The sequence below is a fragment of the Poecilia reticulata genome, chromosome 6, assembly GCF_904066995.2.
Source record: "Poecilia reticulata chromosome 6, P_reticulata-male-v2, whole genome shotgun sequence".
Taxonomy (NCBI): Eukaryota; Metazoa; Chordata; class Actinopteri; order Cyprinodontiformes; family Poeciliidae; genus Poecilia; species Poecilia reticulata.
The window spans coordinates 20,036,687-20,053,644 of NC_088835.1; the positions used below are offsets into that span (position 1 = coordinate 20,036,687).

Consider the following 16,958-nt stretch of genomic DNA (forward strand, 5'->3'; position numbering starts at 1 on the left):
CATCATTTGAATTATGTTCCAGACCAGCATTGCAAAATGTCAACAAGTAGTCAGCTGCAGGACAAATCCGGATAAAAGAAATGTGTGGGAATTTCAGCTTTTAAATATTAAGATAAAATTGTCATTCCGATCCCTTCATTTTTCAAATCGGAGGATGATCCAAACAACATATGCCATTATCCATCCATCCATTAATCCATTTTCTTTCACCCTTGTCCCTCAGTGGGGTTGGGAAGGTTGCTGGTGCCCATCTCCAGCTAACGTTCCGGGCGAGAGGCGGGGTACACCCCGGACAGGTCGCCAGTCTGTCGCAGGGCAATACAGAGACACACAGGACAAACAACCATGCACACACACTCTCACACCTAGGGACAATTTAGAGAGGCCAATTAACCTGACAGTCATGTTTTTGGATTGTGGGAGGAAACCGGAGTATCCAGAGAAAACCCACGCATGCACAGGGAGAACATGCAAACTCCATGCAGAAAGACCCCAGGCCGGGAATTGAACCCAGAACCTTCTTGCTGCAAGACAACAGCTCTACCAACTGCGCCACTGTGCAGCCCCTATGCCATTACATATGTCTGCATAATGGTCTGCCTTGTCAAATTCACTTCCACAGACTAACAATTCAGGTAAAAATATAATTTAATTTAGGACTGATTTTGGATATACAGTTTTTGAAGCACTAAGAGCACGTTACGTGTTTAGTAGTCGGTTGCAGTGCAGCCAAGGATGGAATGTCATATTTTCTTAACTGATAATAAAAAGACGTGGATGCAAATATATTTTTCTAAAACCTAAAAATATACAAGATCTTCTCTTAACACTGCTGTTAATCTATTTCAGAAGCGGACTTGTCATTTTTGTTGCTAAGTCATGTAGGGCCATGTTTTACATACGCCGTCTGAAGCCTAATCTAATAGTAGCCAAATAGTTGGTAGATTCAAACCATAGCTGCAATTTTATGAAACTGGTGATCAGATTTTTCTGTCATGCTACATCATTTCCACATTTTTTTCTGTTCAAGCAGAGGCAGGCTTTTAATGATTTTGTTTTCCCTGATAGGTTGATAGAAGGAAGGGAAGCAGAAGATAAAATGAAAGGGAAATGAGAGGGAAAGAAGAGCCTTGTCATGCAGCTCTCTTCAGGCCTGTAAGGGATGCAAGAGGGGAGGAGATGAGATGAGAAGTGAAGAGGGATCCCTCTGAGTCAGCCTTGGAGTTTTCCTCCCTCTTGTCTTCCTCCTCCTCCCACTATAATTTACAAGACTCCCGCCCTCTGCTCTTTTCTTTTTTCAGTCATCTTCTTCCTTGTTCTTTGTTCTGCTATTTCCTCTGATTCGCATGTCATTCACAAAAGCTTTTCTTGTTCTTCCCGTACTTGGTGTACTTTCTTAAATTGGTAGTCTTTAGGATTTCTCCTTTTTTTTATCCCATCTGACGCTCTCTCTGTGGAATACTGATGAGCCAGACTGCACCACTCCCTCACCCTCTTCTAAGCTAAGGAAGTCCTGTGAGATGAGCACGCAGAAATCCCTCGTATACCTTTGATTCAGAGCAGAGTGACCAACCCTTTTCTGTATTTATTGGCTCTGTGCTTTATTCAGCCTTGTGTGTTCTCTCGAGTTCGCTTGCACCTTTCCACATCACCTTCTTAATTGCTTGTCACCTCTGTTCCCTTTCTCCTGTGCTCACATTCATTTTTTCATTAAACTCAAATTTCCTTCCCCCGTTTTGCCCTTACTTGTATTTGTTTTCAATGTTAACTTCTTTTGACACACAATGCCCTATCTCCTCTCAACAAGTGCCTTCTCTTTTCCCCAGCTGCTATTCCTCCACTTATATTTTGGATGCAGTAACCAGTATGAGTTTACTGCTGTAAATGGCTGATATCCCATGTGCATCGTGTGCGTTTTTGGGAGCTAATGCTAGCGTGTCTCTGATTGTGTTATGTTTTGTGTCTGTCTATTACACCACATTGAACTGAACTTTAATAAAGACTGCAGGGATCCACACCTAATAACTGCTGCACTCTGCTTATTGGAGTGCTCTCACTCACCTTCACACACATGCGTGTGCGTGTGTGTGTGTGTGATATATATATATATATATATATATATATATATATATATATATATATATATATATATATATATATATATATATATATATATATGCATGTTATAAACTTATTTTATCTGCTTTGACCCTTAATACAAAGATATGTTTTTCTTAAAATGAGCCTGGTTTACTGGCTGACAAAATCAGAGCGTGGAGTTCCTTTCTGTTTACCACCAAGTTCTGTTTTTCATCAACAGCAGGTGGTGCTTCTTAAGCCTTTGGTGGCATTTATTGGACATGCAGTGGCATTAAATAAACGCTAGGTTGGCTCTTTGTTCAATGCAACGTGGAACTAATAAACATGTGACCGTTTTCCAAATTGGCTTTCCATACCCATGAGCCTTACTGTTTTGTTTGCACAATAAATGTGTGAAATATGACTGTGAGAATCAAGTTGCTTCATTTTATTTAGACGTCTCAGAGTGTGAAAATGCTAAAAATGTGTGACTACTAAAAATAAAAAGAAACAGTTCAGTAACTTCATGCTCAGAAATAGTCAAACTAATGCAGCATCACTGTAGTCATTTTTAAAATTTGAAGGGACATTTATTAACTGTGTGTCAACAAGAGTTTGCTTGGCAACATTAGGTGTTTCAGAAACGCCTCCTTTAAGTGCCAGGTAACGCTTAATATACTTCTGCTGACATGTATTAATCGTATGGTACCATTTCCTCAATAAAGCTATTTTGGAGATACTATGTGATAAGGTAGAAAAATGAGAGGGTTATTAATTCTTATCTAAGTCTAAGACAGGGGTGCCCAAAGTTGGTCCTCAAGGGGAGGCATTCTTCATGTTTTAGTTATCTCCCTGATTTAACTCACCTCGATCAAATGATGGCTCGTTAGAAGCCCCAAGAGGAAAATTGACAAGCTGAAAAGGTTGTAACAACCACCAGGGAGGGAACTAAAACATGCAGGATGCCGGCCCTCGAGAACCGACTTTGGGCACCCCTGGTCTAAGAGAACAGAAATACACAGAAAATCAGCTGCAAGTCAGTAGTTTAGATACAGTAGATGCATTTTTATCTTGTTTGATGTCCTTCTAAGGTACACAACTAAGATCTGGATGTTAGAACATTACCTTTTCCGGCCTACGACTGGCCCTTGCTCAAACCTGTAGCCCCTGTTCTAATGTTCCTAATAAATACCGCAGAGGAATCAGTCGACTCACGTCCCCTTAATCAAAAAAGAACACAACGTCTTTGAAACTTTAACAGGTACATCACATGTTGTGTGTTTGACTGCATTAACTTCAAGCTGAATATATCCTATCCCTTTATCTTGTGGAAATAAAAATTTATTGTTTTTATGTCTGACAAATTCAGTGCAGCCTTTTTGACGGGCCAAATGCCGTTAGCACCAATTTTTGGTAGTGAGTCAAAAAAATGAAGGGTACATCAATTCAGATGTACCCTTCATGTTTTTGTGTCTACAGGCAAAAACAAAACTTTAATGCATCCACTGTTGTGATGGAATAACATCGTTCTGCAAAGTTTTCCACATTAAGTTTGTTTGTAGTTCTCGTTATTTTTTAATCGATTATAGTTACCTTCATAAGACATTATCTTGCCTTTACTGTGTAAATAAATAAAATCTAAATGGAAAAGACAAAAAACACCATATGAATGACTATAAATGACTAAGGTTAAAGCATTAGAACAAAGTAGAGAGAGAATCAAAGAGTTCATTCACTCCTCTGACATGCGCTGCCAAAAAACACACATACACATACACACACGCACGCGCGCGCGGGCACAGGGGTGCATTGAAGCGTGCAGGCAGGGCGTGTGAAGAGTATAAATAGCTCTGCATCCTCACTGATGCTATTTTTAAACCAGGAGTCGTGACTGCCTTAACCAAGGGCAAGATGAAGAAGCACGAGGCACAGATAGAACAATACTGTACGGCAGATTTCTTGATAACTCATAAATAAGTACTTGTCTGTTCAACGATTGCTGTTCCCTTTTGTAAGTTTCTGTCTGCATCCTGCTTTCTGTCATCGCTCTTTGTCGGTGCCTCTTTCTGTGTGTCTCACTCCCCGAGGCCCTCTCTAATGATACCGTGTTTTCTAATCGTGCTTTGTGGTTCGTCTTTTCATTGTTTCCACTGGCATCCCAGTGAGACGTTAAACAATCAAAAAATGGGAACATGCAGTCAGACAGAACAGTGTTTTGCCATAAAATCATATTACACTTACATAAAACAGCATAACCCAACAACATTACTCTCATACAAGATCATGTTTCAATTTGTGTGTGCGTACAAAAAGGAAGCCTGTGTGTGTGTGTGTGTGTGTGTGTGTGTGTGTGTGTGTGTGTGTGTGTGTGTGTGTGTGTGTGTGTGTGTGTGTGTGTGTGTGTGTACGAGATAGATGTATGGTTTTGCTGAATTGATGCTCTACACAAAAACCAACAATAGAGGAAGGTTTTAGTATTTTCAAAAAAATAAATAAATTATGTTGCTTTTCCTGAAGTCCTCTGAGGGTTACTTTCTCACTAAACAGACATCACTAAAGAATTGGTTTCCTCTTTGTGATGCTGTGCCAGGGCTTTCCTGCGTCTGTCTGTAGTTATGTCTGTAGATCCTTTTGCTTTTAAATTTCTCCTGAGGGAGCTGGACGGGGTTAGCCTGGAATGAGATCAGATTGTCTTGGCTGGTGCAGGTTTGCTTGTTCTACCTTCAGAAATGCTTGGCTGTTTCACCAGTATGTGTGGTTTATTTATCTGCATCATCAAGCGCATTCAAGCAACCTTGATATGTTTGGCTGAGGTGAGCAGATGGTAGTTTTCTCTAAACTTAAGCCAACTGCTTCTGTTGTCAGTTAGTCAATAAACAACAAATATTCCCATGCCTTGTATAAAAAGACAGATAATGTTTTCACTGTCTGGCATTAAATCTGAATTTCCGGTTTTACACAAGTCAGGACAATAAAGTTATTTACATTTGCTAAATTCCAGAATGGTTAAAAAGTTTATTTCCTTTACCCGTACCTTGTCTTAGTATTCAATGCCTTTCAAATAGCCCTGATGATCCTGTACAGACATTGCAAACTTGTAATTGGTAAATTTATAGCATTTGAATAACTAAAGGCACAGCTATGTATCAACTCCAGAACAAAAGGAAAAGACCTTGTGAAGACGTTGTTTGCAGATTGTAGGAATGTATTATTTGTGAAATATCCCCACATGGGCTGACAGGCTAAATAGAGAGGAAGAAGCCACTACTCCAAAGCAGCTTACAGCATCATCTTTTGAGTGTTTTACTGCAGGAGGAACTGGTGCACTTCGCAAAACAAATGACATCACAAGGAAAGCAGATGATATGGAAATATTGAAACCACATCTCAATAGGAACTTAAAAGCTTGAGTGAAATGGTATCTTTTAAATGGACAATGATCCTCAGCCATATTAGTTGCATGACTGAAGGACAATGTGGCTTTTTTGTACAGCATATGTAAATATCCAGTTGGAGCCGCTTTTTGTTAGGTCTTTGCTGCAGAAAGTTATGTGGATGTTTCTTGTGGATGACAGTGACTCAGCAGGTAGGAGTTTGTCCAGCTAGCCGGTTGGTTGCTAGTTGTCCCATCCTTCTCAGTCGTGGTGTACCTGGGCAAGACACTTCGCCCACCTTGTCTGCTGGTGGTGGTCAAAGGGCCCAGTGGCACAGACTGTATCTTAGTCTTTTTTCAGCCTTCCCCAGAACAGCTGTAGCTATACAAAGTATAGCTTACCATCATCAGTGTGTGAAAAGTTGTGGAGGTTTTTAGCGATAAATGTGTTCAAGCATTAAACCAAACTTCACAAGCAATAAAATCTCCATTCATTATAACTAAGGTTACATGGATGTGAGAGTCCAGACTGCAACATGATTAGATGAATTCCCAGTCTGAGTGTGCAGCATAGTGTGTTCATGTGTGACTTTGTGTCAATTAATGGGACCTTCTTCTCTCTAGTTGACCTGTGGTGTTGATTATGGCTCCGAGGCTGGCTGTGCTGCGAAAGCATGTGTCCAGCTGAGGTGTTGATTGCCAGAATTAATGAACTGTAATTTAGCTAATCCCTGAAAAATCCTGACAGAAAAGGAGGACTCTTTTTTTTTTTTAATGTAACCAATTTATTTAATGAATCCTAGAGTTTAATTCAGGAAATACTTGGCATGTTTTTGACATATTGTTCAGTGTGATCATTGCCAAAACCCTTTAGACATTTTCGATACTGGTTTTCATAAATTCTGTGTGCAACTATCATTATCAAAGCTGTCTGGTTGGTTATAAACAGCAACATGGCGAATATATTTCAAATCTGCTTTGTGAAAACAGAACTGTGTTGTCTCCTTTGATCTCACCTCTGATTTCCAAGATTCATGATCATGTTAGCAAGCAACGAAGCACTCTAGCAACAGAGGAAAAAAAGTAAAATGTCTTCCTGGTCTTGTTTCTTTTCACTAAGTGTACTTGGGTAAATAAAAAATAAAAAAATAGAATATCCACGTAGAAGTTCACATATGTCTTAAACAATTTCCTTTTTGAGAGAGAAAAAAAGAGGTTTTTTTTGTACTTTTCCAGATTGTAGGGAAAACTTACTTGCAAATATGTATCTACAGTAGAAAAGGACTTTGTGATGGCCACTTTAGGGCATTGATTTCCCCTGTGGAAGCAATTTGGCAGTATAATTAGGGTTATTGTCCATTTGGAAAACCCAATTTTTCTCTAGCTTTAACTTCCTAGTTGGTGCCTTGAAATCTTGTTTCAATATTTTCTTTCAATGTTCTTTCCTCAAGATACCATTGATTTTGTGAAGTTCCACGCCCAATATGATGCTGCCACCCCCTATATTTTACATTTGGGTTACTGTTTCCAAGCTTGAAAATGTTCTTTATTTTCCCAGCAAATACTGGTCATTATGGCTAAAATTTTAATTTGAACAAATAAATATGACACCGTCAGGCTTCTGAATGCTGTTCATATGAACCAGATTTATTTGTAATTGTTATTTTTCACATTTTATCAGAACCAATGTATTCAAAGGGGAACTGAATAAAGCCAAAAGGCCCATGCATAAACTGGAGGAGCCTGAGAGGCACAACTCAAGCTGGGAAATTAACCTTGATTTTCCACAGAAATTTGTTTTATAGAAGAGTAACATTGTTTAAAAACAGATCAGATCCAAGTTAAACAGTTACACATCACATAATCTGTCCAAAAGCTAAAATGTGATGACAGTAATAACTCCAGCTGCACAGCATGCAAAGCCAGAGGGAATAAGTGACCAAACATGAACAAATAAGAACTAGTGTAACAGAGGTAGTCTAACATACTGCCACCATGAGCGGCACTAATCTATATGAGAGACAAGCCTAGAAGAAAAGCTGTTAGTCACAAAATATCCAGCAGGACAGAGATCCTAAAAATGCTGCCATTTGTAAAATGATGCCCATTCAACGGGCCAGACATACAAAGTTAAAACCCAAACACAATCGGGAATCTTAAAAACATTTTGACCGGCTGTAAAAATTGATGTAGAGAGGAAGTGAATAAACTGCACCACACACTTTTCAGATATGCATTTGTTAAGTCAATTATAAAACATTATCTTTTAAACTTCACTTTTCAACTTTGCACAGGTCTTTTTCGACACAATGTAGTGCAATTTCCCAGCTTTCTAAAACACTCAACGCTCAGTGATACACAAGTTCTGAGGCACATGTGTCAAAGACCTGAAACAAAATGGTGGATGTGAAAGTAAGTGAACTAAACCAGGGCAGCTTTTAAGATCAATCTGAGGTCTTACCTTTTCTTTCATTCCTGCCAATGGGGAACAGAGAGCACAGCTGGCACCTGTCTGCTGCAGAGACCTCTGTGCAGTATAGACAGGCTTTCTGACAAAGAGAGAGAACAAGGCGGTGAATGGGAAATCGTTTGAAACACTGAGAAGGAGACGGGGGACAGAAGGTGTGTGGAGTAAACAGAAATGAGAAGTTTAACCGTGAAAAAATGGAGTCGCCGGGTCCACTAAGGTGAGAGGGAGGGTAAAGTTACGTTAAGGGGAAATCTAGAGAGGGGGACTCGGTCATCTGTATACTGTTTGTTTTATTCTTCTGGGGAATCAATAAACTCCAATTTGCTCTTTTGATACACTCGTTCGCTCTTGTAACTAGATGCTTTTTAATCAAATAAAATGGTTAACATGCAATCAGATGTTGAGATTCACTAAAATAATTAGCCTTATCTCTGGTTTACCTTTTTTTACTGCAAATATAAGTAAGGCACTGACTTATTTTCTTCAGAAAACGAATAGCTGTTTGATAACTATTTCCCAGAAGATGGTGACAGCTAAGAGAAACTTGGATAAATCATACTTTAATATAATAATCTAAGCTTTTATCATGTAACAGAGCTGGTTTGAGCTGGCCTCCTCATGTATGTCTCTGGGGAAGATTTAGATGAAATCAAATGTGAACCTACATTGATCTTCAGGAAATCTTGTAAGGGTTTTAAACACTGTGTAACAATGTCAATGGGGAGCATAGTAGCATTCAGCAGACTGTCTTTTATAGAGCCCCAGGTTACATCACCATAACATGTCCCCATGCCAGAGTGGAATATAGTTGGAGGAAGTAGAGTACATCATTTAGCGGGCTGTCTGCCGGCTGCAACATCGTACTGACGTATCCTAGCAACCAGTGTAGAAGGGTTCGCTCAGGCAAAGCCTCGGTTACAGCTGGTGATCTCTGAGGAGTCTGCATGTGTGTACGCACGCGGGTGTGTCTGTTAGCTTGGTGGGATAATAGATGAGTGCTGTAGAAATTAGCGTGCTAGCTCAGCCCTGCAGGGAAGATCAATATCAACTATACATTCATCTCTAATTATCATGGGAGAAGTTAGGGGGGCATCTCTCTCTTCTCGTTCCCACCCTCGTGTGTCTTTTGCAGACTTCTTTCAAAAACACAGTTTTCTTTCACGGTTTTTCCTCTTTTAAATATCTGACTCCCTTTTTATAAATGTGTTCTATTTTAAAACAACATATTATCAATGGGGAAAAAATGTGAACACATTTATTTATGAGTTTTTATTAATGAAATATCATTTGTGTGTAAAATGTTTACATTTCCTCCCTCACATACTATATCACGTTTACTACACAGGAGATTTAGACAGTAAAGACGACTTGGTAGGATAGTCAGATTATTTTACGTATGTAAGAAATTCTTATATTTTGTGAAAGATGTAATATTGCAGCAACTGAAAAGCAACTGATAGTTAGAAATGTTAGCAGTTTTAAAATAACTCCACGTAGCATTTTGCTTAACCACATCAGGATGATCATTTTCAACTGCATCTCGTCACTTTTAGTGCATTATTCAGGGGGTCGGTAGCCGCAGCCCACTCTTACTATGCTGTAATCAATCCATTGAGTTCAAACAACAATTATGCTTGTGTCTTTCACCCTTTTCATCAATATCATGTCTGCAGTTTCAAAACGAAAACTTTTTCCCCTGTCGTTTTCCCCGTTGTCTTTGCACCTTCAGATGTATTTTGTATGAAACAAGCTCGTAAAATGCTTAATGTCACTCTGCTCTTCGTCCGCGTGTGCCTTTTGGTTAAAACATTCCACAGCCTCTGCAGTCTCACAGTGATTTCACGTGAACCTGGTTTTCTGTGTAAGTAGTAATGATTCCCCTTTCTTTCTCTCTGCATCAGTACTAAGTATAGGTGAAGGAGGTTTCTGGGAAGGCACTGTCAAAGGAAGAACTGGCTGGTTCCCGGCAGACTGTGTGGAAGAAGTTCAAATGAGACAGTATGACCCAAGGCTTGGTAAGAAATCATAAATCACATCCTTGCACAAATGAATGTGCATATCGTGCACATTGTACAACAGTCCAAGATGTTTTGGACTTGCTGTGATGTTTTGAGTCAGTGTTTGTTTTCTTAGCTCTCTCCAATATACTGTAAGCCCTTCAGAAACTCTTACTCCAAACAAATTTTCACTTTTCTTTTTGTTTATTTAATATGTCACCTGTGTTTGATGCTTAGTCCATTTTGGTAATGTAGTTGTCAGCTCCTTGGGTTAATTGAAAGGCATTTGGACAGTAATGTTAAGCAGTAATCACTGCTTTGATCATCTCAAACATTTGAAATTGTCTGTTTTTAATTAACTACATTTTGCAGCAGCATACATTCTGAGTGAAATTTCCTTTCAGCTGTTACATCCTGCTATCTAAAACATAATATTTTTATGCACTCTTTCAGTTTTTTATTCATCTGTTATTTTTTGAGGATTTCTCTTTTTAAAATGTTACATTTAAACAATCTTTTAGACAATTTTTTAAACAATCACTTGACGTCCTGTGTAAAATCAATGATATATCTAAGGTATATATTTTTTCTTTAGCTTTTCATGCCAAGCTAGTCCTCATCATATACAGTAAATATTCAATAATTCTCAGAAATCCTAACTTGAAATCAAAAATCCAAATGGGATTTTTTTTTTTTTTTTTTTTTTTTTTTCTTTTTTATGTCCAAGCCTGGGAGTTTCAAAAATATGCAATAACATTGATACTTATAATTTTTTATTCACTGGATAGTTTGTTTTCTTCATACATGCACTTTGTGAATTTACATTGCATTAGAAAATAGATACCCTTCCCCACTGAAACATAAAAAAATTAAACATTTTGAACGGATTTCCAAAAGGGTTTTTATTCAGGGGACAAATAAAAGCTGGTCTTAATTTTAGTAGTAGTATTTTGGTAGTGTATTTTCCGCACATAATTAGAAAGAAACTGAGATGCAGAAGAAAAGGCCAAAGGGCAACAGACTGCTTGATTTAGTAATGAAATATGTAAAGTAAAAGCAAATATAGAAAAACTGAAAACTTTCACTGAAAATACCAATCTTGGCCAAATGTTGTGAAATTTTCATAAAAACAGCCCAAATTATGCAAAATTAAAGAAAAATATACAATTTTAAGGGACCATGAAAGGTTAAAAAGTTGTCCTGGTACACATGTCTATGTAAATACAGTATTGTTCATTTTTTACAAAAAAGGAAGCCAGTGCAGCAACAAGAAAGATCTCCTTTATTCCTCAACCTATAGGTTCACAGATGAGACAGCAGAAGAAACACTCCTCCAGTTTCTCCAACCATAGTTGCACATCCTTGCTTTGTAAAAAGCCTTCTAAGAAACACAACCAATCTACCACTCGATGCCAGCTGTTATCAGCCCGATGCACGCTCTCATCCTCCTGTTATCAGGCTGCGCAAAATACACAGGTGCCAGCCAAAGACATTGGTGCCAGGCAGCGTGAGAAGGATACTGCTTCTACTGCACAAAGACACTAAAACAAAGCCTAATTTTATATTTCAGTCTTTTTCTGCGTGGCGTTAGATCAGTAACTATTATTAAAACATTTGATCCTGAAGCTACAAACGCAATGCTCTAGTAAAACGTATGAAACAGAATAAGATCCTAAATTACTTCCTATACTTCTTCTACTAAATGCTTTTGTTTGTAAAACTTAGTTAATTCAATTCAGTAAAACTTTATTTGTTTCCAAGGGGCAATTTGAGGGCTCAGTGGGGCAGCACAAACACAAATAAAGAACATCATGTTAAAAAATAATAATTAAATGTAAAAAAAAAAAAAAATGAAAAATGAAAAAAAAGCAACATAATTAGATTAAAATTATTTGGAATTAAATTTTGCATAACATGCAAAACATAAACATTGTGCTGTAAGGGACACTTTTGGTTTAAACTGTTATCACTTCAAGATTATTTCCAGTTGTCACTTCTGATAAAAGCAGGTGTAGATTGGGACTTGTACTCAAAGAAGAGTCACAGATTCCACCTTCAGGGAGATGTTCTGCTTTGTTTTCCTTTTAAATTCCTTCCATCTTTTATTCATTGTTTGAGGCCAAATATATTTTGCATTGATACATTTCTTACTTATCACCTTTTCTTCTTTTTGCTTGTAAATTCAAAGACATAGTTCTTAATGTCATTTTGATGCAAGATCCTCTAATCAGAAAAGAAACAATCCAAATTTTAAAATGGATGCCATATACTATCACCAGCAAGTTAGAACAACAAAGCCTGGCGACTTTTAGCATCCAGGCTATTTTTCTTACCAAATCATCCATGCTACTGCAGCAGAGATCAATGTAAACATTGCAACTAGTAAACAACTGGGAGTACATCAGATTAATGTGACCACATTTTGGTTTGGACAGCCATTTAACTAACAGATGGCACATTTTGTTTGGTGCGTTCTCCAGGGCAGCAACATGTGCAGCAATAAACTCCACTGAGTCTCATAAGGAGGCATCATGGAGACCAGTTGGCCACCTTGTGAGGTAGTTTAGCAGTGCAGCAAAAAACTACATTTAGTAATGGGACAGGGACTTTTTGTTCAGATCATAAATATCACCCGCTTCCTTGTGTGATTTGGCAGACGCCTCCTTGGGCCTATTTCTGGAGCAGCTGGGGCATTTTCTTGGTTAAAAGCGTTGTTGAGGGATTGAGGTTACTTCAGAGCAGGTGTAAAGAGGGGAGAACAGCCGGAATCCCTAAATACCCGATTTAAATGCATTGTGAGAAAAAGATAGGGAAAGGTTGGAAAGAAAGGGGCCAGATAGCCAGAGAGACGGATGGTGGAGTATACTCCAAGAGACAGGGAAGCAGAGATGGTTGAGCATGTCTTTCAGTTAGAAAGAAGAAGAGAGAGAAGGAAGGAGGCATGATGGGAGATGGGGCGATATTAAAGTCCACTCACTCATAAATCCTGAAAAATGGAACTCTTTGAGATCTAGTTTTTTAAGGGATCAAAAATGATCCTCAACCTCAATATATCCATCCTATCGTGACATTTTTGGGGGGTTTTCTGTAATGTTGAGCGGATTGTTGTCATGTTGTGCTGTGAGCAGTCTGAAGTGGATCCAACAAATGTCCTCTGCAGCCGATATGGTTTGTAATTTGTGTTGGGTAGCCTACATTTACATGGGTTCATACTTAAAGAAAATTCAAGCTCGATGAATAATAATTGTTATTGTGCAAAAACCTTTAAAATAAAGAAATCTCTTATTGCAGAAGGATAATCTCGCCTGGAAAAAATATCTAAACCTTAAATTTGAGTGTCTTATGCTTTTATTATTTTTCTTTTATGTTATGTCTTTTTGACAAAGTCATCAGTGCCATTGTTACCTCAGCAATTCCTTTAGCATAAATGTGATGGAAGCAAATCTTAACTTAAGAATTTGAATTAATGAGTTACAACAATATTTAATTTCCCTTTGGGATCAATAAATCAGTATCATCTATCAAGTTTATTTTCTGCAACAATTAAGTATCTGATTTTGAATTGAGTTGAACTAAACCATAGCTTATTTTTTTACGTTTGTCACAGATTCCAATACCTGTATTTACCTCGACTTAGTGATTCCCTGGTGCACATATGGCATGACAAAGAGACCAGTTATTTTACTCAGTGGCCAACAGTTTGTACAACATGAAATGGGGAAGTAAAGGATGCAAAAACAAACAGGACAGAGAAGCAATGCCTGCTGTTGGCACAGCTCTGTCCATTTTACAGACCTTATATTTCCTTTATGTCGGTTTCTCCACCATCGCCCCGGCTTAAGACACTCTTAGGCTCAATAAAAGTCCTCCTCACTACTCCTAACATTTTGTCACGTTACTCTGACTTGGGGCCTATAAGGTGCTTTGTGAATGTATGTAAGAAAAATTGTAGAATTCCAGAAATGGAGAATTTTCCTAAAATTATGTCACTGGAAGCTTTTACTCTTAGAATTATTTGATAATAAGGACCCTGCATTAGGGGCAAGACTTGTAAGTCGCCATTTCTCAAAAAATAATATATATATATATATATATATATATATATATATATATATATATATATATATATACACTGCTCAAAAAATAAAGGGAACACTTTAACATTTAAGTGAACACTGAAGTGTTCCCTTTATTTTTTTGAGCAGTATATATTCATAAGGGGTAAATGTAAAATGTAGCCTGTACTGCATACTTCTTGGTAATGTCAATGTATTTAGATTCCCATGTAATAATTAAACATGAGCTAGCCAGTGAACTACATTATGCCATTAACCAAATTGATAATTTCTGAATCTACTGAAGCATTTAAAATCTCATCCTCCGCCCTAACATCCATCGGCAGCTATCCAGCCGCGGTACAACTCAGGATAACACAGTAAGATATTCACTGGGACACACATAAACACGCATGGTTTGTTTATCAGGAGGCAGCCATTGAGCCATTACTGACATCGAGGGCAATATGTCTCAGCGTAGCGAAGCACGAAAGACAACCCAGTCCACAATTAAGTAACCTTAATACTATTGAGTGTGCTCTCTCCCTTTCCTGCTATTGGCCAATTTCACTCTACCACTGCACATCACCATGAGCCATGACTCTGAAAGTGGTATCTTTCTTTATCTACCTCTGCCTCCGTCTCCTTTGCCAGGTTTGAAAGAGCACTGATGGAAGAACCGGAGGGAGACAAAAAAGGGGGAGGACAGTTTCAGTCAGAGGGACAGAAAATGAGAAAGACAGAGAAAGGAAGCAGGTGGCCACATGAAAGAGGTAGTTTAAACTATCACCGGTTCTCCTGGTTGTTATCTGTCACCACTCTGCTCCTCTCTCTCTGCACGGCCAGAGCTACCTCCGAGTAGCAGTTCACCTCCAGCTAGTGCTCGAGGGGACAGACAGGGGAAGATGACGAGTCAAGGGCAACAGAAAATGAAAAGAAACAGAGAAAACATGGCTGATGAAGGAACAAGATTTTTTAAAAACTGCAACGACTATCGATTGAATGGCACAATAATCATTTAGTGGCGAACTGCTGATATGTGTTCAAGTTCTTTGCCATGGCCATGAGATGCTTAAGGTGAAACAATGTTGCTTTTTAGCTAAAAAATATCATATGCCCATATAACATAGCAGAAAATCATTGAACATCTGCTCACTCTCCCATACACATATGCACACATGCTGCTGGCCTGTTACTTGGGGTTAATAGTGGATGTTTACTTGCAGCGATGAAGGGGATAATGATGTGACTGTGAACTGCTCTTCCTTTTCTAATGATGCAAACTAATTGCGATGACACTCATTTTTTGCAATGGCACTGTTAATCTGTTGTCGACAATCTGTCGGGATCTCACAGCCCTCCAGCAGAACCGTCCAGCCCCCACCCTTCCCATCTTTCTGTCTTTCAGCAAGATGATGCTGTGTAGCTCCCCCAAGACAAATATGCCACCCTTATGCTAAACAGCATCCATGATTTCCATAGAATGAGCTTTAATTTGTCTTCCTTGGCATCACGCAGCGTTGAATGTCCCTAAGGATCGCAGCTCTGTCTTTCAGCATTACGCTATTTGTGATTCTCCTGACTTGTACAGTGGTTATTAAGATGTGCAAACTTTTTGTTTTTTCTTTCTTTTTGTGCATATTAGCTATGTTCCTTCGCTCTCTTTACATAGCAGCACAACTGAATGACTCACAGCTGCCTGAATCAGCCCAGTCAGATCCAGCCTGAGCTATTTTTAGCCTGCCCATTAAGAAGTTTTGGAGTGTGTCTGCACTCCCTTAGAATGCTTAAGCATCAGTGTTGCTGCAGCAGAAAAGACTGACGTGAAGAAGGAGGTGAAGGGTAACAAGGGAAAAAAAAGAGTGATGGGGAAATTGTGCAATTGGATTACATAAGGGATCACACGGTGGCTAACACTTAGTATTAGCAAGGATCTCTTCTCTTTCTAGATTTAATCACATCATTGGTGGAAACCTAATTGATATTTTTATTTTTATATCCAATTGAGCTTGTGTAGAGGAAATGTTCAAACCCAAGCTGGATTTGGTCTGTTGTGGCTTTAACTTAACAAGGTGAACTACTCAACAAGGGGAATGTACCTTTGTTTTTATTCCTGCAACCAGACCCACCACAGCAACACCATTTGTGAAGTATTTGAACTGGGTGAATATTTATGCAATCAGTTTTTTGTTTGTTTGTTCATTTAATTGTTATTGTTTTGTAAAAATCAGCTGTTGACTTTGATATTAAAGTCCATGTGTGACGTGAGATGGATTGGCAAGAATCTTTCCAGCACACTTCAGAGTTCTGGGGGCAAAAATGTCTTGCAAAATGAAAGATACAATGCATCCTGCTCTTGTCTTTGGCAGTAGTAGCGTACCAGGTTGTGATAAAGAAGATGAGGCAATATGGGTGGGAGAAACTGTTTACTTCCTTAAATTGATGATCATCATGGCTAGTAGCATGACTGGCATCATGAGTCTTAGTCTTGAAATGTTGCCTCTTAATGATCTCCAACAAAAGGTTGAAATGTAGATTACTTCCCTCTGTCTTTGCAGATTTATTAAAACAAGTTGCTTTTGGGAAAAAGGCAAACACAATGCATGTTTTTACATTAGATTTTCATTCCAGGGTGCTGCTCAAGATGTTGGGTTTCATTCAATGAGTGTCCTCCCTGTGACTGGATGCAAAGCAACTAACTCAGGGGAAGTCGATATATCAAGCACACAGTTTATGCTGTTGGTAAACAGCTGCTTGGTCATTCCTACCCAAGGGAATAGACAGCATAAGCAGTAGAAACTAAATGCCAAATGCTGACTTTTGGTGGGATAGAGAGCATCTGCATATCTTTTTTGACTGTGAAGTGTTGGCAATTTGTGTCATTAGTAAGCAGGAATCCAAAGTTATGAGCAAAAGTAAGTGCATCTAAGAAGGATGCACAGTTGAATGCATTCTTGCTCTTCGCAGTGATATTACTGAGCTGA

The 16,958-nt window shown here is 38.6% G+C and overlaps 1 protein-coding gene across 9 annotated transcripts in view; it reads left to right on the plus strand.

The window, feature by feature from the left end:
• The window catches only part of shank3a (SH3 and multiple ankyrin repeat domains 3a), a 195,761-nt gene that overhangs the window by 138,869 nt on the left and 39,934 nt on the right, over window positions 1–16,958 (plus strand). For all 9 annotated transcript variants that reach the window (XR_014087898.1, XM_081608116.1, XM_081608115.1 and 6 more), the window contains one exon: window positions 9,824–9,937. Coding sequence is in view for 8 of the 9 variants with exons in the window: in XM_081608116.1 (XP_081464242.1) it covers window positions 9,824–9,937 (114 nt within the window). In the remaining variant the exon portion in view is untranslated. The remainder of the gene's footprint in view (window positions 1–9,823; window positions 9,938–16,958) is intronic.